The sequence below is a fragment of the Fusarium mangiferae genome (genome assembly GCF_900044065.1).
Source record: "Fusarium mangiferae strain MRC7560 genome assembly, contig: FMAN_scaffold007, whole genome shotgun sequence".
Lineage (NCBI taxonomy): Eukaryota > Fungi > Ascomycota > Sordariomycetes > Hypocreales > Nectriaceae > Fusarium > Fusarium mangiferae.
Genome location: NW_024573927.1, coordinates 613,469 through 641,132, shown reverse-complemented (window position 1 = coordinate 641,132; position 27,664 = coordinate 613,469). Strand labels below are relative to the sequence as shown.

At 48.2% G+C, this 27,664-nt stretch overlaps 13 protein-coding genes across 13 annotated transcripts; 7 read left to right on the top strand and 6 right to left on the bottom strand.

Moving 5' to 3' along the window:
* Positions 1-660: 660 nt before the first annotated feature.
* On the bottom strand, positions 661-1,056 carry FMAN_13331 (uncharacterized protein; the record flags this gene model as incomplete). Its single annotated transcript, XM_041832787.1, has 1 exon — positions 661-1,056. The coding sequence occupies one exon, from the start codon at positions 1,054-1,056 to the stop codon at positions 661-663; it is 396 nt and encodes a 131-aa protein (XP_041683215.1).
* A 2,245-nt stretch (positions 1,057-3,301) lies between these two features.
* FMAN_13330 (uncharacterized protein) lies at positions 3,302-5,129 on the top strand (the record flags this gene model as incomplete). Its single annotated transcript, XM_041832785.1, has 3 exons — positions 3,302-3,448; positions 3,542-3,657; positions 3,713-5,129. The coding sequence occupies 3 exons, from the start codon at positions 3,302-3,304 to the stop codon at positions 5,127-5,129; spliced, it is 1,680 nt and encodes a 559-aa protein (XP_041683214.1).
* A 499-nt stretch (positions 5,130-5,628) lies between these two features.
* On the bottom strand, positions 5,629-6,870 carry FMAN_13329 (putative endothiapepsin precursor; the record flags this gene model as incomplete). The annotated part of the gene is made up of 1 exon (XM_041832784.1): positions 5,629-6,870. One exon carries the CDS (start codon positions 6,868-6,870, stop codon positions 5,629-5,631), a length of 1,242 nt encoding a protein of 413 aa, XP_041683213.1.
* Positions 6,871-7,947: 1,077 nt separating this feature from the next.
* On the top strand, positions 7,948-10,117 carry FMAN_13328 (uncharacterized protein; the record flags this gene model as incomplete). Its single annotated transcript, XM_041832783.1, has 5 exons — positions 7,948-8,088; positions 8,149-8,784; positions 8,840-9,153; positions 9,199-9,537; positions 9,586-10,117. The coding sequence occupies 5 exons, from the start codon at positions 7,948-7,950 to the stop codon at positions 10,115-10,117; spliced, it is 1,962 nt and encodes a 653-aa protein (XP_041683212.1).
* A 1,180-nt stretch (positions 10,118-11,297) lies between these two features.
* FMAN_13327 (uncharacterized protein) lies at positions 11,298-12,133 on the top strand (the record flags this gene model as incomplete). Its single annotated transcript, XM_041832782.1, has 4 exons — positions 11,298-11,382; positions 11,430-11,636; positions 11,683-11,979; positions 12,027-12,133. 4 exons carry the CDS (start codon positions 11,298-11,300, stop codon positions 12,131-12,133), a joined length of 696 nt encoding a protein of 231 aa, XP_041683211.1.
* A 384-nt stretch (positions 12,134-12,517) lies between these two features.
* Positions 12,518-12,877, top strand: FMAN_16134 (uncharacterized protein; the record flags this gene model as incomplete). The annotated part of the gene is made up of 1 exon (XM_041832781.1): positions 12,518-12,877. One exon carries the CDS (start codon positions 12,518-12,520, stop codon positions 12,875-12,877), a length of 360 nt encoding a protein of 119 aa, XP_041683210.1.
* Positions 12,878-13,210: 333 nt separating this feature from the next.
* FMAN_13326 (uncharacterized protein) lies at positions 13,211-14,194 on the top strand (the record flags this gene model as incomplete). The annotated part of the gene is made up of 2 exons (XM_041832780.1): positions 13,211-13,713; positions 13,816-14,194. 2 exons carry the CDS (start codon positions 13,211-13,213, stop codon positions 14,192-14,194), a joined length of 882 nt encoding a protein of 293 aa, XP_041683209.1.
* A 440-nt stretch (positions 14,195-14,634) lies between these two features.
* FMAN_13325 (uncharacterized protein) lies at positions 14,635-15,399 on the top strand (the record flags this gene model as incomplete). Its single annotated transcript, XM_041832779.1, has 1 exon — positions 14,635-15,399. The coding sequence occupies one exon, from the start codon at positions 14,635-14,637 to the stop codon at positions 15,397-15,399; it is 765 nt and encodes a 254-aa protein (XP_041683208.1).
* Positions 15,400-15,621: 222 nt separating this feature from the next.
* FMAN_13324 (uncharacterized protein) lies at positions 15,622-16,455 on the bottom strand (the record flags this gene model as incomplete). Its single annotated transcript, XM_041832778.1, has 2 exons — positions 15,622-16,293; positions 16,342-16,455. 2 exons carry the CDS (start codon positions 16,453-16,455, stop codon positions 15,622-15,624), a joined length of 786 nt encoding a protein of 261 aa, XP_041683207.1.
* An 865-nt stretch (positions 16,456-17,320) lies between these two features.
* On the bottom strand, positions 17,321-18,953 carry FMAN_13323 (uncharacterized protein; the record flags this gene model as incomplete). Its single annotated transcript, XM_041832777.1, has 3 exons — positions 17,321-18,218; positions 18,269-18,492; positions 18,546-18,953. 3 exons carry the CDS (start codon positions 18,951-18,953, stop codon positions 17,321-17,323), a joined length of 1,530 nt encoding a protein of 509 aa, XP_041683206.1.
* Positions 18,954-19,580: 627 nt separating this feature from the next.
* On the bottom strand, positions 19,581-20,964 carry FMAN_13322 (uncharacterized protein; the record flags this gene model as incomplete). Its single annotated transcript, XM_041832776.1, has 5 exons — positions 19,581-20,069; positions 20,116-20,279; positions 20,328-20,685; positions 20,742-20,814; positions 20,888-20,964. The coding sequence occupies 5 exons, from the start codon at positions 20,962-20,964 to the stop codon at positions 19,581-19,583; spliced, it is 1,161 nt and encodes a 386-aa protein (XP_041683205.1).
* Positions 20,965-22,555: 1,591 nt separating this feature from the next.
* Positions 22,556-24,524, top strand: FMAN_13321 (uncharacterized protein; the record flags this gene model as incomplete). The annotated part of the gene is made up of 3 exons (XM_041832774.1): positions 22,556-22,959; positions 23,022-23,578; positions 23,632-24,524. The coding sequence occupies 3 exons, from the start codon at positions 22,556-22,558 to the stop codon at positions 24,522-24,524; spliced, it is 1,854 nt and encodes a 617-aa protein (XP_041683204.1).
* Positions 24,525-24,602: 78 nt separating this feature from the next.
* FMAN_13320 (uncharacterized protein) lies at positions 24,603-26,305 on the bottom strand (the record flags this gene model as incomplete). Its single annotated transcript, XM_041832773.1, has 6 exons — positions 24,603-24,867; positions 24,918-25,173; positions 25,231-25,772; positions 25,818-25,946; positions 25,997-26,054; positions 26,101-26,305. 6 exons carry the CDS (start codon positions 26,303-26,305, stop codon positions 24,603-24,605), a joined length of 1,455 nt encoding a protein of 484 aa, XP_041683203.1.
* Positions 26,306-27,664: the final 1,359 nt, after the last annotated feature.

Genomic DNA, 27,664 nt, shown 5'->3' with positions numbered 1-27,664 from the left:
TATTCATCCTGAGTTCTTCGAGACCAATCGTGTTGCGCGACGAGAACAGAGGAATCCAGGACTTTTTGTTATTGATCGAGGAGAACGTGGGAAGCCATTACAACGAACAGAATACAGACCTCATAACTTCCATGCAATCATAGAGAGTCACAAGTGAACAGCGCCTAATTCCAACGTGTAGTATCGGATTTGGTTTATACATGTTTCTGCAGCGGTCATGAAAGCTGAGATACACAGGCATCATAACGACACAGCAATAATCTAGGATTACTAACTAATCAGTATCTTTCCAGGTTTAAATTCCTGCTGAAAGGTTATCGAATTTATTAATTGAGCTATAAGAGAGGGACAATTTGCAGCCAGCTTCTATCGAAATATTCTATTATATAGCAACAATTTAACATTAACTTTACAGCAGCTTTTACATTAACAATAATAAATAAGATTCCTCACATTCTTAATATAAGCAATATGCCAATCTCGGGATAATATAGGTAAAGTGTGATAATAAAAGGACGCTAGAGTTTATAAATCAATTCAAGTGATTCTATTTATGCCGGGCACCTTCAAGTCTCAGAAGCTACTCAAGAACATATAGTCGAGAATGAAAGCAATTTGATCTATACACCATCAGATATACCACCAATTAGAACCCTCCTCTTACTTGTCAATAGGTTCTTCATAGGGATTGTAGCGGACACGCCCTTTGAGACTAAGACAAAGTCGATCGGGGTTGAGTCGCCAGATGGCAATCTGTATGCAATCCACCGCAATCATAACCTCCCTTGCCTCTTGACACGCAGCTTGCAGGTCGCGCTTCTGGTCTTCATCGTGCTCGTCTACGAGTCTCTGCGCCATTTCTGTGGCGTTGAAGGCAAGGCCGAGGATAAACACGAGCCTGCTAATTTCCTCTTCCGAAAGCGGTCGTGGAGGCCCTTGTCGCAAGTTATCCAGAGTGCCACGAATGTCTTTGGTTCGGACCTCGGCCAGGCAGAGCCAGGTGTTGAAGGCCCTGGTTTGAGTTACATGCATTGTAGTAGAAGATGCCTGATCCATTTTATATAGTGCAGTGTAGGCAATATACTAAAACGTGAGAATTCTGATGATATGTTGTACAAGATCTGACGCTAGCTAGATGCGTTATTTGCAATTGGGACTTAGGGCTGAGAACTTAGTTGATAACGAAGACTGAATGTTGGGATTGTGAAGGCAATGCAGCTTAATTTATAATCTTTTTTATCCTCCTATACCCCCTGCAAATTAACAAGGTTGAACATCATACTTAGGTTTCCCTTACTTGTCCCTAGTTCTCTAACATGAACATATAGAACCTTGCCTTTAATGTGTGCAGCACTGGCCTCAAGTTTCTCTTGTTCCACCTCTTTTTCTACATTCTTACAATGGTTAGACGAACATAGGTATTGTTCCGAAAAGAGCCTTAAAAGATACCTCTCGTGAAAATAGACGGAGGGACAAATCGACAGCATCTGGTTACAAAATGGATTGTTAACGACTACAGTTCTACCACAATATCAGATTATGTTCGCGGCCTTTATAAAAGTGTGGGCAGAGACAGGTTCTATTTATACATCATCTGGACGGAAATCTCGGTGATTTTAGTAAGTAACCTTTTAGCCAAAACCTAGAGACGTCCCTTTTATGTTGTTATTGGGCGTTCTTTAAGCTCGTGATAATGATTTTAAGGGTTTGACCTTGCAACCATGAAGATGTACTAATATACTGATGGATACTTTTCAGGACGGAAGCTTTGACAGAAGCTTATAGGAGGCATTGCGTTATGGTGTTAAGGTATTGGATGATGTAACTTTCTTTTGGAGAAGTCTTGGGCTAATAGCCTGTAATGTTAACTAAATTAAAAAATAATCTTGTTTGTTTAAGCTGAACAGTTACCTACCAAAGTTTTCATGTTATGGCTAGCAAGTACGTCTATGGTTGAAAAAAGAATATTGAATTACCATCTCAATTAGCTTGCTGCGGTTTGTTGTGAAGCCTAACTCGCAAGTATGTTTCGATTGATGCTCCTGGTACTCCGAAATCCATGCTGTCTTATCTTAAGAGATCGAGAAAGTGCAACGAGTATTTTGCCCGTGTGTGTTTATTGGTGTTCTGTACCTTTGTGGCCTGGGGGTTGACGGCCTCTTTGAACCTCCTAACCTCATCACAGTAAGAGATTGAGATGCGTATTTTCCAGTGTGGTAAAAGATATTCAGAAGAGAGGAACCAAATAAGTTAAGGTCTTTGCGGAATGTATGAGACGGTAGAGCTCAAGATGATGCTAGTACACGGTACTTTGAACGAGGTCCTGTCAAGAACGCGGACGATACTGTTGCGCCGGCGCTCCGGACTTCAGCAAACTTGAACCTCCACCCACTAGTTGCTCTCGCTCAACAGTCGTACCCTAGCTTCGGGAAGCAAGAAAACAACAGACCTCTATATAGGGTGCCAAAATAAACTCAGTAAAAGATATCCTAAATTTAGTAAAGATATCTTAAACTTATATAAAGTTACCTAAGTCTTGTTGTCATTTAGGATCAAGGTCCCGAGTTTTCTTTCCTGCCCTAGCCTAGCATCAGTAATATTCACCCTTCATAACAAAACCACGGGAGTTGATAGAAAGCAACCCTGTAAGTTGACCTGGTGTAGCATCCCTTACTAGGATATGTCGATCACTTGCATCAAGACTAACCGACTTGAGTGGGCAAAGAGACGTAAGCGAAGTTTGGCCAACAGTCTGCCAAAAGCAAGGAAGACCTTACATCCAGCCCGCAGATCACGTCTGTAGTACAAGCTTGGGCAGCTCTCGATTAGTGAGGTATGCACTGATGATCAGGTTGGGACATGATCAGGAAGCCAACAAGGCAAATTTTGGCATCATCTCTAGCACTACGAAGCAGAATGTCCCTGAAATGACCATTTATCTGTTATTAATGCTCGCTTATTGCAGAGTCTTTATGCAGTCAGAATGCAGCTGAGGTTTTGAGACGGTTAGCCAAGATCACCGAAGCGCTGATCCCTGTCTAATTCGGAATCTGGTCAAATAAACGAGACCCCAACCCTAACTTCTTTGAGTAACTCGCACAGGCCGAGTGATGATTGGATACAGAATCACCGAATGTGGATACAGTAGGATTAAACGCTCTGAAACTCCTCCACCGAAAGTGAACAGTTCACTCACAACGCATCCCCCTCCTCGTGTCATCTCGGGCATTTGGCTCGCCTTCCCCATACCGTCAGTCACGCCACACTCTTTCGGTCCCGACAGGGTAAATGCGTGTGCGTGATGGAACAGACGATAGCTCTCAAGCCTAAACCCAAGGCTTCTGCCTCTGCCTCGTCTTCTTCTAGTGGTGGCGGTGTGCAACCCCCTCGCGGCGGCGACCCGTCAGCATCTCAGATCGTCTCGGTCCCGGCCAACAACAAGCCACGGGTGAGCAAAAAAAGCACAAGATTGCCGCTAGGGCAGACCCGTTTCATGTCGTCGGTGGCTTACTTACATGTTTTATCTTTCGGTCGCCTTTAGATCCCGAATGCCAATGTGGCTGTCCTTGACATTGCAGATCGCTCGGGCCAAAATGCCGCTAATAAGAAGCCAAAGACCAAGTCTTTCAAGACACGTACTGGTTGTAAAGAGTGCAAGTTCGTGCAGACAGAAGAGACAGACAAATGCAAGATTGTTGCTAATATTATGCAGACGCCGCAAAGTGAAATGTGATGAGGGCAAACCAATATGTAACCGGTGCAAGGCCGTCGGTCTAACATGTCATTTCCCGCTGAGCCAATCCGTCAGTTTCAACACCACAGCTACAGCCGTGGCGACCACGCGTGCAGCACCCCAGTCCGACACACGCATCCTGGCCAAGCCAACCTACATTCTCTCGCTCTTCAAAGACCAGACGCAATATGACATGTTCTCCACTTTCCTCTGGTCCAACGAGCAGGGCACTACCCTCCCTCACAACACCTTGGCTACCATCACGCCTCAGTTGGCCCATGAGGATGCTGCTGTCCGCGAGACGTGCTGTGCCCTAGGCGGTGCCGTCAACGCCTTCACGCAGCCTACCATTGACTCTGTAGCTGCTGATAAGGCGCATCAGCTGTCACTTCAGTACTATACACGTACTGTACGTGCTGTAACGACTGCTACCTCTACACTCCGTGCGCTGCGTAGTGTTACTCACGTGGCTCTTGTTTTTCTCACCTACGATATCCTTCGCGGGGACATGCACGCAGCTGTTCTGCACCACGACCACGCCGCTCGTCTTTTTGAAGCATATCTCAGTAAACGAAGTTCCCAAGAAGGTGTATCTTTATCAGATTTAGTATTTGACGATTATGAGAATGCCCTGTTTGACATGATACAGCGATTGAGTACCTACCCCTGGGCCCTGAGACTGGGTATCACCGGGGACACGGATGAGTTCCTAGCCGCGAAGCGATGCCTGGGAAGACACAGATACTCCATAGACAAAATGCCCTCTTCATTTCACGATTTGGACCAAGCTCTGAGATGGTGGGATGTCGCACAGCATCACCTAGCTCATCATCTCTTTGACGACGATAAAGAGACGACAAAAGCAACATGGGAGAGAGCTTTCTCGGTCCTTTCAAGCTGGCACAACGGTTTCGTGCTGCTCTACCGCTACACGCAGCAGCGTAAGAATGAGGAGCCGCACAGTTACGTGACAGCTAGTGTCTTTGAAGCACTGTACCTGGAGTGTCTGTCAAGTCTCCACTTACAGCTCAACACGGATGCAAAGGTGTTACCCGACGCGAAGCCCGTGTACCGCGAGATCATCGCCACGACGCACCGTATCCTCGGCGAGCTAAAAGGGTCGCAAGCAAACTTCCGCTTCATGGATAACAACGTGATGAAGCCGTTGTTTGTTGTTCTCTTCAAGTGCAGCGACCCCGAGATCAGGGAGGGCGTCAAACAAGTGCTGCAGCATGGTGTCGCAAAGTTTGGGAGTGCGTGCCTCGCCGGGATTGTACTGGGCATGATGCACATGAAGAGCGAGCACGTTCCGCAGATATTGAGGAACGTTGAGAGAGCGGTTGGATGGCATTTGACATCTGTTGGATGCGGACCTGGAGTGATCACCGCTGTTTAAAATTGCATAGGTACTGATGAGAGCGTGATTTCATAGAATATACGACAGTCATGATAATGAGAATAAACACTTGGGTTGAATATTTGCTGGTGTTGAGTACTACAGTGTGATTACGGATCCGATATTTAGTGCTGAGCGGACATTGGAGTGGCTTTCTTGTCTTATCAGAGCACGTTATCGTACAGACTCTACTGCATGTGAAAAAAGGTACATTGTGCTTACTGTGGGTCTCTCAGGGAGGTACTTCTCAACTGGAGAGAGAACGGAGACAATTAGTGCAAGCCCTGCCCCTGCATAAGTGGAGAGTAGCACACAACTCGTCTTTGTGCGCGATTTCTTGATTTTGCGTGTTTGCTCAACTTTGTGCATTTGTGCACAGCACAAAGACTGAGCAGCCGAGCATTGCATTATTCACAGTCAACACAAAATATAATACAACATTTATATATAGAATAACCAATAAAAGAGTGTAATTCGCTGTGATATCTATAACTTTTCCCTACTCAACTCCAACCAGAGTTTTCTTCGCAAACCCAATCCTCGTCTTCTCCGCATCAAACACCACAAAAGCTGCCTTGAGCGCAATATCACCAAAGATATTGATATCGCCCGCACTCGACTGCAATCCACCATAACAAGTCCCAACCTCTCTCTTCCCCTCCTTCTCCCCCGGAACAGGCCCCTCGAGCGGTGCGAAATTCATGTAAGCACCCGGGACAGTGATACCCGTCTCCCCCACGTAGAACGTAAAGTCGGGCATTTTCGTGTCGCACGGGAAAACGTAGCCTCCCGCTGTTGCGTCGATTTTGGCACCGTCGATCTGGGAATAGTACGCTTTATTGACTGCTTCGGGGAGGAATATGAGTGATGTCCCTGTGTCGGCGATGGCGGTGATGGGTGTCTTCGTGACATTGCCTTTGCCAACGGCATATCCCGTTGAAGTGAACGTCCACATTCCCGTCGATGGATTGACAGTTGTATACGTAATATCCCCCTCATACGCTGTCTTGTTAATGACGCCAAAAGTATATGTGCCTGGGGCATCATGCTTCAAATCCGCGGTAAAGACTCCAGTTCCATGCTCTATTTTCGCATTGTCAAAGAATGTCTTTTGTTTCTTCGGAGTGACTGTGTTGATAGAGCTGAAGCCCAATCCTAAGAGACCGTCCAACTCTTCCTGCTGCGCGAAAGACTCATGTACTTTGTCAGCGACTTGTACCGCCTGAGCCTCTACTGACAGACCGCCGATGGAGACGGTATCTTTCACAACATGGCCCGAAGCGCCACTTCCATCACCATACTCGATCGTCCATTTTGCACCGGCCATCTCCTCACAAGTCTTGGAATTGGAGGCGTTATAACGGTTGCTGCTACCGCCTGCAGTAGCTACCTTGGAACCATATACCCAAAGATCCGATGATCCTGTGTCAAGATCCATCTGGAATGTCCTTGGAGGATTTCCGATTTGAACTGGTGTCAACCACTCGGCATTATTCTCGATAGGCTTGTTGGCGACGGTGCTGGTACTATCTCGACGAGCAAGTATTGAACTTTCGAGGTATTTCGGAAGATCGATGTGATATTTTCGATATATCTTGTCGAGAGCCGCAATTCCATTGCGCTCATATACAGGATTTCGAACTTGTTGAACAGAATGTTCATTTGGTGATGTAACAGTCGGAAGGCCAGCGACCAGTGTGAAAGATGCGAGCCCGCTCGTGAGAACCGAAGAGAACTTCATTATAAAGGAGAGTAGATACAACGAAAAAGAAGAAACAGTCAAGTGAACGTGCCGTACGGAAGGAATGGCTACAGCGAAACGTACATCAGAACCAAAAGCTTCTCAACAAGGGGAAGAACAAAAACTCATATACTCCCGCAGTCCCAACAGATCGGAACTCCGCATTCTGGAACTCGGGATGAAAACTGCAAAACTTGGCTTTTTATAGTTTCATAGAACGCGTCAACCGGCACCAGAGCCCCACGAAACGGATGAGTTTTGAACAACCATATTGGATACCGGGCTGCACCGTGGGGCGATCAACAGCGGAAGAGAATGTCTGTGGCGTTTAACGTGGGTGGGTTGGCTATGAATCGTGTTGTGGGTTGGTTGTTTGTACCGTACGTCAGCTTGGTGGTGGAGGTTGACACGCGGCTAGTCAGGGCGAGGTGTTTCATGAGGTGATACACGGGAGCTTCCGCCGAAACAGTCACGACAAACATTTCCTGGATGGCATCTGAAGGACGAAACTAAGCCTTTAGTTTATAGTTGTTTGACATCCACAAGGGAGATGAGTGAACAGATCGAATGCAACGATGAAAGACGTTGATCTGCGATGGGATCCAGCGGGATCCTCCCTGTAAAAATGTTTCAACTCCACTGAAAACGCTTTTGACGTGCCCTGCATTAGCGCACTGGTTAGTCAGTTAGTGCGTGGACTGGAGAGCCCGATCTACGACAATCGCCACATCCCGACCTGGAGCGAGCCGGGGTTACGAAGTCAATCACAAGGCCTGGGTCCAAATATTCCGAGGAAAACAGGGAGGTTAAATACTGCCCATGGTGCTGTCCATTGACCCTCCTTTCCCTTCACATCACAGCGCAGCAGCCCCTCATAATAAAAAGCAAAGATAGATTACGTAGAGGTATTGGGGACGTCACTGACTGGCTACCTGAGACATTTCCAACGCATGATTGGTGAATGAAATTTCACGTGAGGGCTCTCCAAACCCCGCCCTTTCTTCATCATGAACGTGCTAGTCTATACTCTCTACAGCACTCGGTTGCATTAGTAAACCTACTCACTCACAGTCGAACATGCCTCGCAGTCTGTTGCCAGGCCCGGCCCCTGAAAATCTCCATGTTCTAAGCCAGAGTCCACCATTGGTCCCCAACCTAGCAAGACGCCGTAAAGCCATCACCTTAGCCTGCGAACCATGTCGGCAGCGCAAGTCCCGAGTGAGCAGTTTCATGTTGTCCTAGTGTGCGAGACGATGAGTTAACAAGGTTTTCTTCTAGTGCGACGGCGCCAAACCGCGGTGCTTACAGTGCATCAGACGAAGGACCGAGTGCCACTACCGTGCTACCCTTGAAGAGCAGGGAGCGTACCAAGAACTGTTCCGTATTCTAGCAAAAAGGCCAATGCATGAAGGCACTGAGATTTTGAGAAGAATCCAGAGCGGCCATGATGTTGAGTCGATACTTGATCACATTCAACATGCAGATCTTCTAAAACAGGCACATGTAGTGCCGGATCACTATTACCAGTATGAGTTCCCTTATCGCAAAGAAATGCCTAGCTTCTTGATCCAAGAAGGGAATCAGTACCTTGATTCATGGCTGTATAAGTACTCACTGGGTGAGGCGAGGATACAAGATGGTGATAATCTGCCAACAGAGTATCCTATAATTTACGAGGCTCCGTATCATGCGGCCGAAATGGTTGATCCTCTCCTAGACCATATCGACGCACGGAAATGGACGTGCATCATCGATGATAATAAGTTATTACGGAAGCTACTAGAGACGTATTTCATGACAGAATACCCTTTCTATCCAGCCTTCCAAAAGGACTACTTTCTAGAAGACATGGCAGCAGGCCGAAGCAAATACTGCTCCTCTCTTTTAGTTCATGCAGTCCTTGCATCTGCTTGTGTAGGTAAGACCCCATAGTCTACCAGGCCAGTAATTGCTAAAACGTTGTCTTCAGCACGGCTACTCGAAGATGAGTCATCGCTCGCAGTTTTGGAATCCTCGGACTCTTGGGTATCAGTTCCTTGCAGAAGCACGCCGACTATGGGAGCTGGAGATTGGCAATGCTCGACTTACGACTATCCAGGCTGCGATTATCCTATCGATTGTGCATGATGCCAATGGTAGTGATGAGGTGGGAAGATCTTATCTGACCCAGGCCGTTGCGGCTGCCCATGCAATGCATCTGTTCTCTACGCCGACCACGAATAACGATGATGTTGAGTACAATGCAAGGGCCTTCACGGCATGGGCGTTATTCGGGCTACAAGGGCAAGTCCCGCTTCCTCGCCCCATGACGAAGCTAACAGACAATAGCGTCCACAGTTTTCACGTGTTCAAAGCACCATTACTATCCATGCCTCCTAGCATACAGCTATCTTCGCAAGATGACTGCTATGGAGACTTCGGGCTGCGCTATCCATCAGCGAAAGGACCCGTATCGATCAACTATGCCAATACCTTTCGAACATTCTCTAACTTCCGAGTTATCATGAATGATGTTGCTGTTGTGTTTTTCTCGGGTTTCAAGAATACTCCGGAAACCATTGTAGACAGAATCAAAGGTTTCTGTATCCGCCTTGACAGCTGGTATCGAAATCTTCCGCCAGGTCTCAGAGCAACAGAAATCACTTTTCCCTGGCAGCTCAAGCTCCAGTAAGTTTTATTAACCGTTGAGTCCTTGATCTATGCTAATTTCTTCAGTATTCACTACTACAACCTTACTGTATATCTTCTAGAGACACTGCGCATGACAACGGCTCCCGCCCTAGTTGACGAAAGCGTCCAGAAGGTTTTAAGCGACGCCAAGATAAAGATGGAAACGCTGATACGCTTATACTACCAGCGGCACGGATTCGAGTCTTACGACATATTCATCATAATTCTACTGGCTTTCATGGGTTTCATGCACGCAAAGAACCTGGAGAATTCTGAGATGGCAGATCTCGAAAGCCGAAGATCGACTGTCGTCCTTGTTCTTAAAGGTCTTGGAGACCAAAGCATCAACTGTTATGTGGCCAAAGTAGTGCTTCGTCTACTGAAGGGTAGCATTGGAAGTGAAAACAGTTTTCTTCTAAAAGAGGCGGATATTGTAGAGGAAGGGGGTGAGGAAGAGAGGGCAATGGAGGAGCAGGTGAATTCATCCTGGCCCATCGACCTGGAGTGGATTGATGTTGATCCAGAGAAAAATAGACTAGACAATATCATCAGGAAGACAAAGGAGCTAGAATTCTGAAGCACCATTCCCAATAGAATCATCTTAAGTTTAGAGCTCAGCCAGGTTGGTAGCCAGTTGCCTTTTACGATGCAAACATGACCCGAATGATCGATGCTCGTCATTTTTGTCAGACCAACGTCGTCGAAGCCGTGCGCGCCGTTTCTTTGGGCGTACCTCTCGGTGCAAGCCATGCGATAGGCCATCAGCTGGGGCCCTTCAACATCGGCCACGGCGAAACTAGTTGTATTCCCATACTAGCATTCTGCATGTTCAACGCTTGCAAGAACACCGACAACAATCGGCAGAGGCGTACAGTGGAAATTCTGCTGGAGCAAGATACTGTCAAGTCTTTGCTTGCTGACAAGAAGGCTTCCGACGGAGACTTTGATCTTGGGGATTGATTGATTTGATCATCCGGGATTTGGAAATGCCGCGGACTTTGCAGGATGTTGACATTACGTCCGAGCATTTCCATGGTTTGCTGCAAATAGTCTGACTGGTATTTGGATCAAGACGAATGCTTATCCAATTACGAATCAGAAATCAACGTCTATCCGCTCACCTATCTTCAAAAGACGAATTAGACATGCAAGCCGAAACTCTATCGGATCAAATCCCATCTTAAACTTATAAAACCCGTAAATATCTGCAGGGTAACACGAGCTGCCTTTCCGAGTAATTCGCCCTAGGTTGGCCCTCAGGGAGCAAGAAAACACCGGTCCTGAATATGGGGTGTCAAAATAAACTTAGCAAAGATCCCCCTAAGCTTAGGCTAGAATTACCTAAGCATTTCTATCACTTAGGGTCAAGGTCCTAAGTTTTCTTTCCACCCCAAGGCTCGGCTCACCACCCGGACCCTCCATCTCCACAACAAAAGGGGTCCAAGCATTAACATGGCGTTTTAAGATGGTAATTACAATCGCTGCTATTGGCTCATCTCCGGACCTGCATCTTTCGTCCGAGTCGCACGGCGATTTTGCACCAATCTCGCGACTCCAAATCAACGGCTTCGTCCTCTTTCTGTAAGTTCGTCCGTGAGCCTCGGCATTGACCGTCATAAATTGGAGGGAGCTAAAATAGAATGTGAAAGATGATCGTCGCTCAGGGGAAGGTGGATGTTGATAAAATGTCGTCAGGAGACTGTCCTTGCTTGTGATTTTGGTTCTGTATCCTTTGAGCTTTGTTGGAAGATATCACGATGCTTTTTAACGTTGCCTTCTTTTGCTCTGCGGCTCTGGCTGTTAGCGCCAGCAATGAGTGGCGAGCGCCTACTTCGTCCGATCGTAAGACAATTGGTCCAATTACCATATTTTGTAGCTAACAATTACAGGCCGAAGCCCTTGTCCCATGGTTAACGCTGTCGCCAATCACGGATATCTTCCTCGCGACGGCCTCCATATCTCGCTTGAGGATCTGATCGTCGCCTTCACCGACGCCATCAACCTCGACCCAGCTGCGACAACCCTCGTTGGCACAAAGGCTCTTACCACTGGAAATAACGGAACCTTCAACCTCGATGACCTGAACAAGCATGGAGGTACGTATCCTACGTAGATCACGACGTCACAAGCTAATCGAAGTAGTCATCGAGCACGACGGCAGTCTGAGCCGCGCCGACATCTTCTTCGGCGACAACCACAGCTTCAATGAGACCATCTGGGCCGCCACTGCCTCTCACTTCACCGAGCCAACCATCTCCATCGCGACCGCCGCCAAGGCTCGCAAGGATCGCCTCAAGGCTGCTGAAGCTGCCAACCCAGAGTTCTCGCTGCCTGCCGATCTCCAGCAGTTCAGCTTCATCGAGACTGCGCTTTACTTGTCTGTCTTTGGAAACTTGAACGATGGAAATGCCAAGACTGAATGGGTCAAGACATTGTTCCGTAAGTACGCCCGTTGAGTAGATCGTAGTGATGCTGACGTTGTGTAGAGGAGGAACGCTTGCCTTTCGACGAGGGATTCAAGAGATCTGACGACGTGATCACTGCTGCTGGTATCCTTGGTCTCGTTGCCAAGGTCGCTGTTGCTAGCATCTAAAACGATGCAGCATGGTTAGATATTGATAGCAAATCACTGAGTATGTCAGCTACCTCTGGCATGTCCCTTTCCTTTGTACTGTTGTGACGGCAGAATAGCTCGGCTTTTAGCTTATGGCCGACATTTTGATGAGAAGTGACTCGATTTAATGATAATTCCATGCTATTGTCGAAAAGCAAGTCCTTGTTCAATCAGAGCGACCAGAAAACGCCATGTCGCTCAGCTATGCAGCTTTCGAGTTGCATTTTCATGTAAGCCCTAGCAAAGCTCGCAGATTAGATCTGCACACAAGGTAAAGAAATGTTGAGATCTGTTCTCATCAAAATTCGTCCGTGAATTACAAACGCGTTTTCCGTATTTCCTTGTGACACAAGCTCAATCAACATGCCCTCAATCACCGCCGTAACAATCTTCATCTTCGGCCTCAGCGCCTTCAATCACGGCGTCAGCAATCTCATCTCCCCTCGCAAGGCTCTCGCGGCAAAGCAGCTGCAAGACTCAGCCCTCCCCGCACTCAACGGCTTTTCAGTCGCCATCATCGGCATCGGCATTTATTACATGCTGGCTGCCTATCAAGAGAATCGCGGCTTTTTTGCCCTCACTCTGGCACGATTTATTTCAGCCAGAATCTTTTGGTTGCAAGGACCTGCTTGGAGAGTAATTGCAACGTGGGAGGCATTTTCAGCTGCACTTACGGCCGTGGCTCTGGCTTATGAGGGATACTATGGAATATATGCAAAATAGGCGACTGAAACGGATGGGTCCTGAGTATGGAGAGTTTGAGTTCGAACTTGTGGAATTTGGGCTCAGGGCTGAAGGAAAGTCTAACCTCTGAGAACTCTCGTATAGCCAAACAGGTCCAAATACACACAAATCTTAATGAGTAAACCTTGAAAAGTTAATTTGTTCGCCGAGTGACTCTAACTAACTCGTAACTATATAAAGGCTGCTTCCGCGCTGAAAGAACGTGCCAATGTGTTGACACGGACAAGAGGCGCTGCTTACAGTCCCCAGCGGAAGTTCAAACACGTCCCATAGTTCAAATCCGCCCTACCGGGACCAAGACCATTCTCAGTCATGCAACTGCAGGATATTCCCCTAGAGCTACGGCAGGTCATATTCGAACTTGTCCTCACAGCTCCAGTGGCACCATCAAGTCCCTCAGAGAGCCAACATGGTCGAGGTCAGCTTATTTACCCTCTTCGAGATATCCGATGGGGATGGAGACCAGAGGGTGTTTGGCAACAGGCACCCAGGGACAAATCGCTAAGCCTGCTTTTGGTCAGCAAGCAGTTCTACGTCGAGGTCCAGGATATTATGAGACGTCTTCCAAACAACTACCACGTCGATATCATGTTCGTAAAGAACTATGGGCTTTGGCCTACGTGGGACATTGCGAAGCGACCGGCATCACGATACATCAACAAAATAACCTCGACGATCCGCATCTTTGAGCCGACCGATGACCTGGACGATCGCTTTCAAGACAGCTTGAACTTCTCAGGTGGCGATGGGGGACCCGGAGGCGGTGTTATGGCGTTCTACGAACTTCTATTGAGCGTGATTCAACATGGACCTGGGTAAATCGGTCTCCCGAATAACCAGCGTTTCATAATTAACGAAATCGAGGTAAATGTTGTCGCTCCAACAGACGGCGCCACTCATACCAAGCTCTCTTGCAGGGAGAACGACAACCCGTGGTGGCTTCGCTGGAGTGGCATCGAATATGGAAAGAAGCTGGAACCCGAGACACGAGTGGCCAGCTTCATGATTTCTCATTTGGACACCGTTTTCAGTGTAGGAACTGATACCATGCCATATTGTCAAGAATTGTACGATCACATCACAGAAAGTATCACCTTTCAGCTCAACGGACAGGAGTGGAAGAAGAGGCGAATAGACGAGTATCTAGAGAAATCCCATCCCTCGACATGGCCGCAAGATTATAGAAATGGTTGGTGCCGCAAGACGTTGAAGACAAGACAGCGGATACGGATGATTCGTAGGAGACGAGAGAAGGTGAGGAAAGATCTGGAGCTGAATGAAAAGCAACCCAAATAGGTGTCGTCGTCCACTATGGGGATGACTGCCGCCTATAAGGTTAAGCTTTAGGCTGCAAACACAGGTGATTAATGAGAACACGATACAAGGGAGTGAGTAGTGAAATATTTCTGAAAATCATCTGAAGGACGTTATTAATGGATGATATGCGAATAGACACCTGACAATATAGACATGCTCAACACAGCAACTAGTCTTATTCCAGGTCAAATCTTGCAAAGATAGGGCGGATCGACCCTTTTGCAAGATCTAGTTATATACAAGATACTTCTAATTGATGTTCCATTGTGGAGATCTTTACCTGATCAGTTTCGGACTTAACGGCTGAGAAAGTCATCATCAGAGTAGCGGCATGACGTAGTCGACCCGATATTTATATAAACAAGTAGAAGACGCCAATGGAACGACCGTTTTATCAAGAAACATCTAAATCTCATAAAATGGCACCTTCAGGTCTCGCAATCATCATTGGCGCCGGTCCAACAAGCGGACGCGGCATCGCTCGCGTTCTCGCCCGTAACGATGGCGGTAATCTCGCTGTCGCGCTCTTGGCCCGCAACGCCGACAATCTCAACAATCTACGCGACTCACTCCGCAAAGAAACCAATGGGCTTCTACATTCTTTCCCTACAGACACCCAGCCAGATAACCTACGCAAAGCGTTCAAAGACATCGCCAGCCATCCCGACTTCAAGGACCTCAAGCTAAAGCTGGCAATTTATCACGTCAAGCACGCCAGCAAGAAACCTTTCCTAGAAGAAACGCCCGAAGAGTTCAGCAAAAGCATGGAGGTATACACCACTGGCGCAGTAGTCTTTGCACAAGAAGCTCTCAACCTTATGTACGAGCAAAACGGCGGCCAGACCCTTCTTGCCGATACAAATGGTGCCAAGAAGGGCACTATTATCTTAACTGGCACCCTGGGTGCTATGCGCACAAACACCGGCTATGCAGCTTATGGAGCGACTCGCGCCTCTGCTAGAATGGTCGCGCAGGCTATTGCAAAAGAGCATAGCAAGTTTGGTGTCCAGTGCGTTCATGCTATAGCGAATGGAAGGATCACGGATGAGGATACTGAAGAGACGAGAACTGGAAAGCATATGAGAGCTGAGGACGTTGGACAGACTTACTTATGGCTTTCGCAGCAGCCGAGTTCGCTTTGGGTCCATGAGCTGGATTTGAGGCCAGCGCAGGAGTCATTCTAGGATGTTGAAGTTGCGGATATGTCAGAATCATGATGGGTTTAGTGCACTCCTGAATCAGAAATATGCAGTTGACTAATGTGTGATTTGTGGTTTGTGAAATGAGACTATTGGGATGGCGATAGGGGCATGCATTTCCCATGAGCATCATATTATTGTCTTCCTCAACTGCTACCCTTACTAGCAATTATCTCTGTCTTACTACAGTACCGGGTATACGAGATACTAATACATCTCCAATCCGCCACTAGCAGACAACGCCTGCCCCGTGATCCATCTACTCTCCTCCGAAGCCAGCCAAGCAACAACCTGCGCAACATCATCAACCTCACCCAACCTATTTCCTGCAGCCGTCTGCTTCTTCTGTATATCAATGATTTCCTTGGGAATATTGTCCAATAAATCACTTTGAACAGGCCCAGGGTTGACGGCATTGACCGTGTGGCCCTCCTCACCCAGCTCAGCTGCCCATGAGCGCGTAAGTCCTTCGAGTGCAGCTTTGGAAGCGCAGTACAGAGAGAGGTTCTTAAAACCGCAGCGGGCACCCACGGAGGATATGTTGATGATACGACCGCCCCCTGAGGAAGGGAGATAAGGTTTTGCGGCTTGGAGGAGGAGAAGAGGAGCGCGGACGTTGAGGTAGAAGATTGAGTCAAAATCGGATGTCGTGATGTCAGCATGAGATTTGACAACTTCCATGCCAGCGTTATTGACGAGTATATCGATTTGAGAACCAAATGCAGCGACTGCTTGTCGGACTATCTTAGCGGGAGATGACTCGTCCTTGAGATCTGCTTTAACACCAATGCAGTCTGATGGCGGGTCGAGTGATGCGATTTTGTCGGACAACTCCTTCACCAGCTTTTCACTGCTTGGGGAAGTGTATGTAGCGACGACCTGTCATTATCAGTGACGGTATTCAAAGCGATTCTAGAGTCGACTCACTTTTACGCCTCTTCGTGCAAGCTCATAAGCAAAGCCTGCTCCAAGGCCTCGAGAAGCGCCTGTGATGATAGCGACCTTCCCCTTGAGGGTCTGAAAGTTTCGGTGTGAATCCATGGTTATGACTGAGTGAGAATGATTGAAGAATGGTCAAGTCAGCAATTGGATTTCCAATTTAACGTCCATTTATACGTGGCTGACTGAATTCTTGGCATTGCGGTCCTTCTGGTTCTTTGATTGGTGATTTGCTCAGCGCCGATGGTAACAGAGATGTGACGCAAGTGGACTTCGGCGATAACTTCAATGTCAACCATGATTGGTTCATTCGTAGAGGCGACATTTCGGCGTTAAGACCAACAACAATCAAGATCATTCTTGCTATAGCCGATGAACTCATAATGCGTCGAGCGAAAATTTGATCATTGTCTGATCCTGGATGATGCATTGGTTAATTGTCTCCCAGTGATATATCTATTCGAACAAGAAGTAAAGAGGGCACAACGAACATATTAACGCATAGTATACATTTACACTCCCTACTGTCAACCATTATCTAAGCGTTTTCACTGCTCAATGCTAAGTCAATTGGTCAGACAATTAAATCATGATAAGTCAAATAATAGCTGCTGGTATCATCATGTTTCACTCAGTCTGCGAAAGACGAGCCCTCTACCAGGAACGTGCAAGCTGCAGCCCGAATGGTTGAGACGGACAACGATTATGAATCAGCACGAATTGACGATGAATTGAGGGTATATGTAAAATGCGACGTGGCAAGAATGAACCCGATATCACCTCATAATATGAGTTGGGGGATTGGATTCAACAACTTGACTGCCAGGTTGGTAGCAATTACGGTAGATCGTAGGTTTTAGCCGAACCGAATGCAGAACGACTGTCTTGATGTTGAGTGATCTAGTTATTAGATTTAAAGTAATCCAGTTACAAATTTTACCCCTCTCAGATGCCCGGTACGTCGGCTTTATCGCTTATAAATCTTGAGCTCAAAGTATCGCAAGACGGGGAAGACAATGATAGCGAATCCGCAACCCAGCCACATTCCCAAATCCGCATTAGAAGCAGCTTTAGAAACGGGTCCGATGTACCAAACCTGGGACATACCGACAATAGCACCAACCCAACCGATGATGAAGCTTGTAAGCGCAGCAAGACCAACGGGAAGATAGTTCTTGTCCTCCCAAGCAGTCCAGTCAAATCCCTGGCGACCTCGGAAGAACCAATGTTCCTCCATGACGATGCAGATCATAAGCATGACCCAGTATCCCATCAGACTGACAAAGTTCTGGAAGACGACGAACAGGCTTTCACGACCAGCCATAGCGAGGACAAGAGTGATGACAGACATGACAGTAGACCAAGCCCATCGTGGAACAGCCTTGGTATAGCGACCAAGAACCTGACATCCTAGAGAGGCAGAGTACAAGGATGGAGTGCTGTTGGCAATGACACCAAGGGCGATGACAACAGAGCAGAATTTACCAAAGCCATGAAGAGGACTATAAGCCTCGACGATGAGAGCACCAGTGCTAATGGCATTGGCATCAGACCAAGCCGTGTTATCAACAATACCAGTAGCAAGACCAATGGCGATGAGATACACAAGGGTGAATGACACTGTCAGACCAGTGACAGTGAGCAAGAAGACCTTGAGACGGGAAGTGCGCTCTGGGTAGTAGACATAAAAGTCAGAGGCAGCAGCAGCCCATGAGTTGGGGACATAGAAGCAAAGGGAGAAGAATGACAACCGACTGGCGGCGAGGACGTTGCCGGAGACAGTAGGCTTAGCGGCGGCATTGAAGTTGGGCCCAGCGACGCCGATAAGAACAGCAAGGACAACGACCTGAGCGATCCAAGCGTATCTGTGCCACATCAGTACATGTGCATGCATAATAGATGAAGGGAGACGTACCGTTCATAAGTATGGAAGATCCTCATGCCAAAAACGGCGACGATCCATGAGACGATAGCGACGACAATGACGCCAACCAAGATGGTCATGGTACCGCCACTGACAGCTGACAAGACCTGTCCGCCAATGATGCAGTCAATGGTGGCATATCCGACCATGAGAACGATGTTGAGGAACGTTGGGAGCTTGCTTGGCCAGTAGCCCATGAAGAATCGCAGAACAACCTGGTGTAACACATGTCAGTCAACACCATCACCGATGAAACAGTGACACTCACCATGGTACGATTACCGCTCTGAGGTCCCCAAGTCGCCATATACGCTGTCGAACAAGCACCCAGAATCGTTCCAAAGACAGCAAGCAACGCACTATCAAGGAACCCCAAGCCAAAGACCATAGGTCCAAACAGACCTGTCGCCAGGTTGTTCAGCGACAGGTTGGCACTGAACCATAGCACGGCAACCTGCAAGTCAGCAGCAGAAGAAGGTTCCTGTCGTTCTTCTGGAAGAACACGCTCGATACCTCGGGCTTCAAGCCCAGCGAGGCCTTCGATGCGATTATTCAGCTTCTGGAAGGAGGAGAGGGAGATGCTAGGGGGGTTGGAGCTTTCATCACCCGTAGGTGATGAGCTCACGGTCGCTGACTTCTCATGCGTGGCTTCTACCGTGTGCGTTGGGAGAGACATTATGAGGTCAATGGCCGCAATGTGGAAATTAAACAGGAGGGAAGAAAAAAAGAAATGTATGCACGGCACACACAGAGTCCGTGTGGTAAAGAGGTTGCGTTGCAGGAGTTGAAAAAGGGAATGCAAACAGAGTTTGTTTTTGTCTTGCAGATACTGAACCCTTGTAAGATGTCTCGGTTGCAGTGAACGGATGCGAGTGGGAGGCGGAATGTTACCGACCTCTCATTGACGGGTAAAAAGCTCATGGATGCATGCATGCTTGACTCGTCCATGGTATTGGTGCTGGTTGTGGCTTGAAGCTGATAACAAGGGTTCTTCAGTCCAGGTCCGTTAGTCCATGCAGTTAATTTAGCAATGAAACCATCCCCCGTGTGCGCTAACAGAAACGGGTTTAGAAGGGAGGTAAGGATCGGTTGGAGCGGAACCGTGATGGCTACGCCACGGAGCGGGAGGGAAGGGAGGGGAAGGGTCTTGAATCTCCATAACGGGCACTAAAAGATATGCCGGTTTTATTCTTGGCGATAAATCACTTGGCGATGAGGGAACAAACATGTTCATAACAAAAGCAAAGTCATTGTAAATATTCATGCTAGTCTAAAGTAATACACAATTGGTGAAATGGTTGGTCTATGTCTGCTTCGAGCTAACCTCCACGCTCGTAACCACTGTAATCTGCCCACTGCGAGCCCTCTCATGCTGCTGCGTCCCACTACTAATTTTCGCTTCAGCGCGGTACGGCCGCTGTAGCAGATCCGGTCCATGCTGGTCCACCAGCTCAATCTGGCTTCCCTGCTCGGGCGAAATGTCAGTGCGCACGCCATCCTCATCCTCCAACTTAGACCAGATTGAAGGTTTGCCTGACAGCGGGTGAAGACCTTGAGTTCTCCGTCGCGCTGAACCTTCGGGGTATGAACCATTGCGGTAGGGAGTGTTGGGGTATGAAGAGGGGTCGGTGGAATCGCCTTTGGAGCCGAGGGCCAGACGTAGAACGGGCCAGCACAGAGGGAGGTTGCCGACCCAGAGGGCGACGCCGCCTTCTGCGACGTACCAGTAGAGAAAGACGTAGGAGTTGGGGTTGCTGAAGTTGTAGTAACGGTTGAGGACAGCGGCGAGGATCTGCGCAATTAGCGCATGTCAAAGAGGGGTTGGAGAAGAAGCTTACATTGAACAAACCCAAGCCAAAAACACAGCACAAACCAATCTTGCGCTTCTTGGGGAGGCTGATGTTGATGACGATCGGAATCGGTAATAAGATCAACATGATGTCGCTTGCAATGTTGCAAGCCGTCGCAAAGATCATATGGTTGTAATACGTCGCACATTGCACTGTCGCTGTTAGCCCAATCCCTTCCCAGCTATCAATCACAGACTCACTCTTCTTGGGATTAACAGGAACAGACCAATACTCCGGCGTAGGCGAACACCAAAAGAATACAAACATAAAGGTAACGACGATGTACGTCACCGCGCAAAACGCAGAGACGAATCGCACCGCCCATTTCTGTCTTATCGATGTGCCCTGCGTCAATCTCGCGTACAAGAATAAGAGACAAGCTTTGATGGTCCATGTACAAGTGAGGGCGAATATCTCGAGGACAAAGGTCATTTTACTGCCGATAATAGCTTGTTGTCTTCCCTCGGGGGTGAGCTTCGCGGCGACATCGGCGGGCATGTAGTTGCTGCCATTCTTGGCGACTTCATTGATCGAGACGACGACTCCTGTAAAGTTGATCTACAGCCCGAGTATCAGTAACGGAATTTTTGGTGAGTTTTATGGACGAAACGTACGAGGGCAAAGACCATGAGATAATCTTCAATGGCGAGACGACTCCATTTTCTAAGTTTCATGCGTCGTGATATCCTGCAGGAACAAACATGTCAGTCACAAACGCCTCAAAAAGCCATGCATTGTGATGGATGGATGGATGGCTTACAGTCGACACACAACGACAAAGAGACCCAACACCCATAGAACCCAGGACTCAACCAACAGCTTGTGCAGAAAATCCATAGCGAAAAATAAAATGAATGAATGAATGAGTGACGAGCGCTGCTGTTGGCTGCTCCGGAAAGATGAACCTAAATGTCCTCCCGAGTTCCAAGATTCGAAGGCCCTCCTGAGTTCTGTCCTGTCCTGTCAAACGATAAACTTTATCGCCGGCGCGGTAAAATGGCACGACGAACATGGTGGTGAACCCAAAATTACAGGAATAATCTCAGCTTGACACGAGGAGGGCAGGGGGGGCAGAATGCAGTCTGCATGGCTAGTCGTTTCCCCTGCATTTTTCCTTTTTTTTTCTTCTTTGCATTGCTATCATACTGGGATTAAGACAATGGCCAGAGAGTTGCGCTTAGATCGGCACGTCAGAAAAGCATGGATTTGGAAGTCAGTTACTGGAGATGATCGAAGTGATAGGCATTAGTTAATCGGATTCGATTCGAGTGACAGTGACGATCTTGATCTCGGTATGTACAGATTCCACCAACAGCCTCAAAAGCCACAGACAAAGACCAACAGCCTGTTGAACAAGCTCCCGGTTCGAAGTGTAGTTCCGTGGCCCTCCCACTAACCGTTAAATCCAGGCTAGACGCGGCAGATAAAGAGAGAAAAACCACCACCGGAAGTGGCTTGCACCTAATACTCAAAACACCCAATATTGCAAAGGAACAAACCGCTTGATAAGGTAAGTATGGTCCGAGACAATCGGCTCCCACAAACGGCGCAGCCACGCTGGCCGCGGAACGAAAAGAGAAACGAGACAGTCGAAACTCTGTCTTAGCAGATCCAATTACCGTCTAAATCCTCCAGGATCCGGTACCCGGCCCGCCTCCGACCCCTGCGCGGGCCGTGGGGGGTGATCCCGGCTGGGCGAAAGCTTAGAGTTTTCTTGTCATACGATGGTGGGCGGGCTAAAAGCTAATCTGCCCCGTTTTCACTAACGTAGTAGAGATCTAGAAGGGACCTTTTTTGGGGGCATGTTTAATGCTTGGGTGCACGCGCGGCAGTTGAGACGGTGATGGAGAACTGTTACGTTGGGGGTTCAAAGTATGTCGGATTGCGTGATTCTTTGGGTTAGTAATTCGCAGCTAAGAAATCGAGTGACCTTTTCTAATTAATATTGCTCGTGTAATGATCGGGGCTCGTGGATTGGAACCTGGCGTCTTATTACAGGAGCCAATCATTTCCGTATCCAAAGAGGAAGCTAACAACCAAGAGAATATTCCGTCGGGTCGGGAGACTCGTAAATGCAGATAACGCCTCATGACCCCGGTAGACTCACAGTCTCACACGACGATTAAAAAAAAGCAACCAGGGTTCTCGGTTCCGTCGGATCTCGTTCTACACAGTAGAATCGCTTGGCGCTGTTATCTCTTTACCCCGTACGGAGTACCAAGAAATCAGCACATTCCCCCAAACCTCACTCACTGTAGGGGTTTTATTGGCTCGTCTAGCAGCGGGGGTTGTCTTCGCGCTTTTTTCCGAAATCTTCAGCAATCTTCCCGCCCTCACAAGAGGCGTTATAACTGTCTCACTTGCTTGGTACAGTAGCACCGCACGATTCTACACTAAAAAAGATAACCACCAAAATTAATCATCAACCATGCCCGTCAACCCCTCTCTTCGCACTGTTGACCAGTTCACACAGCTCGTCTTTGACTTTGTCGTCATAGGCGGCGGCACAGCTGGACTAGCGGTGGCAGCACGTCTTGCTGAATCCGACCCGTCATATACCGTCGGCGTTATCGAAGCAGGCGGTCTTGTACAGAATGATCCTGATATTGACATCCCGGGCCACTACGGTAGGAATCTTGGAGGGAGCTACGATTGGCACTTGGAGACGCTGCCTCAGGAGGGTCTCGGGGGGAGAACGCTTCCGTGGCCGAGGGGCAAATGTGTCGGCGGCACAAGCGCCCTGAACTACATGGCATGGAATCGCGCTAGCAGGGATGATTACGATGCCTGGGAAGCTTTGGGTAATCAAGGTTGGGGCTGGGATTCTCTCCTGTGAGTTTATGCTTGTTTTATTGGATGCGATGCCGAAGCTGATTCGTTTCCGTTATGTAAAGGCCCTTCTTCAAACGCTCTGAGACATTCCATCCTCCTAGTGAGCAGCTCCAGCGCGAGTTTGAGATTGCTCATGACGCAGAGACCTTTGGTGATTCAGGTCCCATTCACATCTCATACCCAACCTCGTATTCACCATCGCACGCGCTATGGCACAAGACGCTTAATGCGCTTGGTGTAGAGACTAACCCATCCCACGTCGGAGGCTCAAACGTCGGCGTTTGGACATGCGTCAACGCCGTTGAGCCGAGCGCCGCGAGAAGATCCTACTCGATAGACTACGCCACTGGATCGCGTAACCTGCACATCCTTACCAACGCCACGGTTGACGAGATTCTCATTAACCAAGCCCTCGTAGCCACTGGCGTGCGCTTCACCCACGGTGGCGTCGAGTATGATGTTTCAGCTAGACACGAGGTTATCCTCTCAGCCGGGAGTGTCAAGTCACCGCAGATCCTTGAGCTTTCGGGTATAGGAAATCCCAGCGTACTAGGTAATGCTGGTGTGAGCGTCAAGGTTGAGAGTTCGCAGGTGGGGGAGAATCTGCAGGAGCATATTAGTGAGTGAGAAGGTTTTTGGGATCGGCGTTTTGAGCTAATTTGCGTTATCTAGTGCTTGCGACGATCTTTGAGGTTGATCCATCGCTCGCTAATCGGGATGATCTTGTGAGAGATGAGAAGCTTAGTGCCGCTGCGAAAGAGGAGTACGCTACAAAGGCAGATGGACCTTTGACCGTGTTGCCTGTGTCTCTTTGCTACGTTCCCTTTGCTCATTTCGTTCCGAAGAATACTCTTGCTGGTCTTCATGAGGATGCAGACAAAATATCTGTGTTTGACTCGGACAAGCAAGACATTCTTCGTGAACGTCTTGATGGAAACTCCAAGTTGGGACAAATTGAGTATATCTTCGACTTGGGTAACTGGAACCCTAACTTCAAGGGCGAAGAGGGTAAGAAGTACGGTACTATGCTACAGATCTTGCAATATCCCTTCAGTGTTGGGTCGATTCACATTCAACCAAGTGAGCACGCTACAGCTGAGGATGCACCCGCAATCGACCCAAAGTACTACGAGGGTCCCCATGGAAACCTCGACATGGAAACGATGAAGCAATGTCTTCAGTTCGTCGATAAGATCGTCCACACAGCACCTCTGTCAAACATAATCCGCTCCTCGGCATCCCCTTCCACAGCAGCTCTCAAGGATGACAAGCTCTTAGGAGATTGGATCACACAAAACACTATCACTGACTGGCATCCTGTCGGAACATGCGCCATGGGCGGTCGTGCTGGCATCGAAGGCGGTGTCGTTGATGAAAGACTTCGAGTCTATGGCGTGCATGGCCTGAGAGTTGTTGACGCAAGTGTCATGCCGCTGCAGATCAGTGCGCATATTCAAGCTACCGTTTATGCTATTGCTGAGAAGGCGGCGCATATGATTATTGAAGATGTGATAAGTGCGGATAGGGAGGGCAGAGAGTTACTGGCGAATCAGGCTAGACTTTAGATGAGGCTGGTACAGTAGATAAGCAGTATAATATTGTTATGTGCAAGTTCTTTATATAATCTTAGAGTGAGTGTGATTTCAGTCGTTGCGAAGCCATGCTCGAACGATCGCTCCAATGGCTTCGGGCTGGTGATAAGGAGACATATGCCCTGCTTCGTCAACAGCATAGAACCTCAACTGGTTATTCCCCTTCCAGAAACCTCCCTCCTTAACATTCCATCCATCAGCATCAGAAGTTAATTCGCCGTCCTTATAATACCAGGGCTCATAGCCAAGTTCCCGATAGTTATCCTGTCCATTCCATCGCTGTTGGTCCAGCATGCGCATTTGTCCGGGGGTATTACTATAAACTTCAGCGGGCTGCTCGAGTAGAGACGTGTTTGGAGTGCTTACATGATGATATCATTGTTGCCATTGATGAATAGAACTCGTATACTTGTTTCATCGAGAATCCACGTCAACTCTCGTGTTACAGGAATATGAATATTTTGCGCAAGATCCCAGCGCTCGTTGGTATCAAAGTCGATAAGAGAAAATGGAAAGTGGTCGAATCCAAGTCTCTCTTGGACCCATCGTCGATTCAAGAACTTCCACTCCGGTCCGTGGTCCATATTCGAGCACAAAGGAGGCTTCTCACACGGGTGTCGGTCTGTAAAATATCAGTATACTTTATACCACTCGGATGCGATAAAAGCGGGATACTCACTGTCATAAGGATCCCATCCACCGGGTACGACGCCTTCCATAAAGTATTCCCCCAACGTCTCCTCGCAAACCTCATTCGCCGCCTTACAAGTATCAATATCATAAAAGTACCGACACTGACTCCCCAATTTCTGACATTCGGGTATCGCAGCAAACATATTCTCACAGGCCGTGCGGTTCATCAACGGATATTTCCTTCCATCACCAGCCCAATTCTCACAAAAGAAGGTATAATATCCGATGAACTGCTGTGCCGCGTCAATATACCCATCAACAATAATCGCAGATGAGATCTCGACTCGAGGCTTGATCCCGCGCTCTGCGTTTTCCCGTTCGTGAGAGACGATATGTTTCGTGTAACCGGTGACGTAGTGGCCGCCCATGGATTCACCTGTGATGTGCCATGGTTTTCCAGCGAGGTTGGGGAACACGTCGTGGGAGAATGTGGAGAGGAAGGTGTGTACGTCTTTTGCGCCTTGTTCGAGACTGACGGCGATTTTGTTTCGGTCTGTGATTTTGGAGAAGCCGACGCCGACGGGTTGACTATCAAGTGTCAGTCAGAGCGGCGGTGCTGGTTCCATGACTTACTCAATGTAGACGACGTTGGCGTGGTCGATCCACGAGTATTCCGCGCGTTTTGTTGAGTTCCCATCTGGATTCACAGTACAGGGGCCACTGCCCATGAACAGTCCCATCTCTCCAGATGCACCAGGTCCGCTTGTGCCTACATTAGTTTGGTCTGGCTTGGCGTATCAACGGCGACTTACCCGCTCATCCATAGTAGCAAAGGGTCAGTCTCTGGATTATTACGGCTCTCAAAATACCCTGAGCGCAGTTAGTATTTATGTCAACGAAGAACTGGGGCGCCTACAGAAGAACATGGACTTATCCTCCGTCACGTTAACCGTGCCAGTGAATTGACGAGCACCCGCATCACAGAGGTCAGAAGATTGTTCACGGACAGTGAAAGCGGGTTTGATTACTGAGTCATCTGTTAACGGCTTTTGACCTTGGGCGGCGACATGGCTAATCGTCGCGAGGAGCGACCCTGCAACTGCAACTGGACCAAGCCACATCGCGATTTGGTGTTGAGATGGTGAACTTTGATGGCGCTTGAGAGAATTACTAATGCTGACCTTGGCCAATCAATCTTTCTCTGGCCATGGTGGGGCTGGGTTGGTTGCAGATAAGGAATGACAGTTTCCTACCCTGGATGGTTGTGTGCTTATGTGCTGCGGCGCGATTTGAGCATCGAAATTTGCAAAAGGAAGCTGCCTTAAGGATAAAGATTCTAAATCTACTCTACTCTGATGGGCTAGTATTTCTGTTACTCCTTGGAAAATGTGTGGTTAGTTGGATAGAGATCTACATAAGGTCGTTTAGATAACGCACCAAAAATACTTGACAACGACACTTTTACCTCTCAGAGTGAGCTTCGGTCTTGGAATGTACCGCCATTTTGCATAGGGCAGGCAGCAATGCAAACTCCGCCAAATGAAGGAGATTAGTTATGATGTCACTATCAAAGCGAAAGCGAGCATTGGTCTTGGGCATAGTGAGAAGAAGTGACTGCTCGCAGGGCTGGATGCTTCTAGCGCGACGCGACGTAACGACAAGCGCGGTCTAGGCTGACATCCAACTCACCAAAACTGGTGTTCAGTGCTCAGTCTTCCTGAGGCAAACCGCTCTCTTATTTTTCACTGGGAATGAATCAAGTAGACATATTATGAGAGAATAGAACCGCGTTTGGACTACCAGCTTGTTTCCTCGAAACACGATACAAAGTCAATAGGCTTCCAGCCAGCAAACTCAGATCGTCACCGCGAGCTTTGTCTCTGAAATCTAAGACAAGAGCGAAAGAGATGCAAACACAAGTGGAAATAAGCGGTGAAAGAAATCAAGATCCTTCCCGTCTCTTCTAGAATACCCAACAACTTGGCACTTCTTCGTCCGTCTCCTATCTAATTCCGACATATCAAACGCCACTCCAGTAAATGCCGCCCCAAGCTGTGACTCAAATCCAGCCCATCCTCACACTCCGGAACCTCAGTAATTTCCCGAGCGAATGATTGGTCACCACAGCTAGGGCCTGTCTCACAAAGTTACACCAAACGAAAATATCGAAATGACGACTACAATGCTTGCCCAATTTCCCGCATTTCACCTCTACCGCCATTTTTCTCTCCAGGAAAAGTAATTCACTTTGCATTTCAGTGCCATGAGCCGCTCGTTCATGTTGAGTAGTGATGGGATGTGAGAAGTGACCGACACTGCCGCCAAACGCCTCTGACCGGGGTTAGTCACACTGCGGAAGCGCCATTGTTGACACCTCATCAGACAGGCAGAACTCTGCACCTGCATCACACTTCTTTGTTCACTTCTGTCATTACTCACTTTATAGCGCGATTCCACCGCTTGGCTATACTGATATTCCT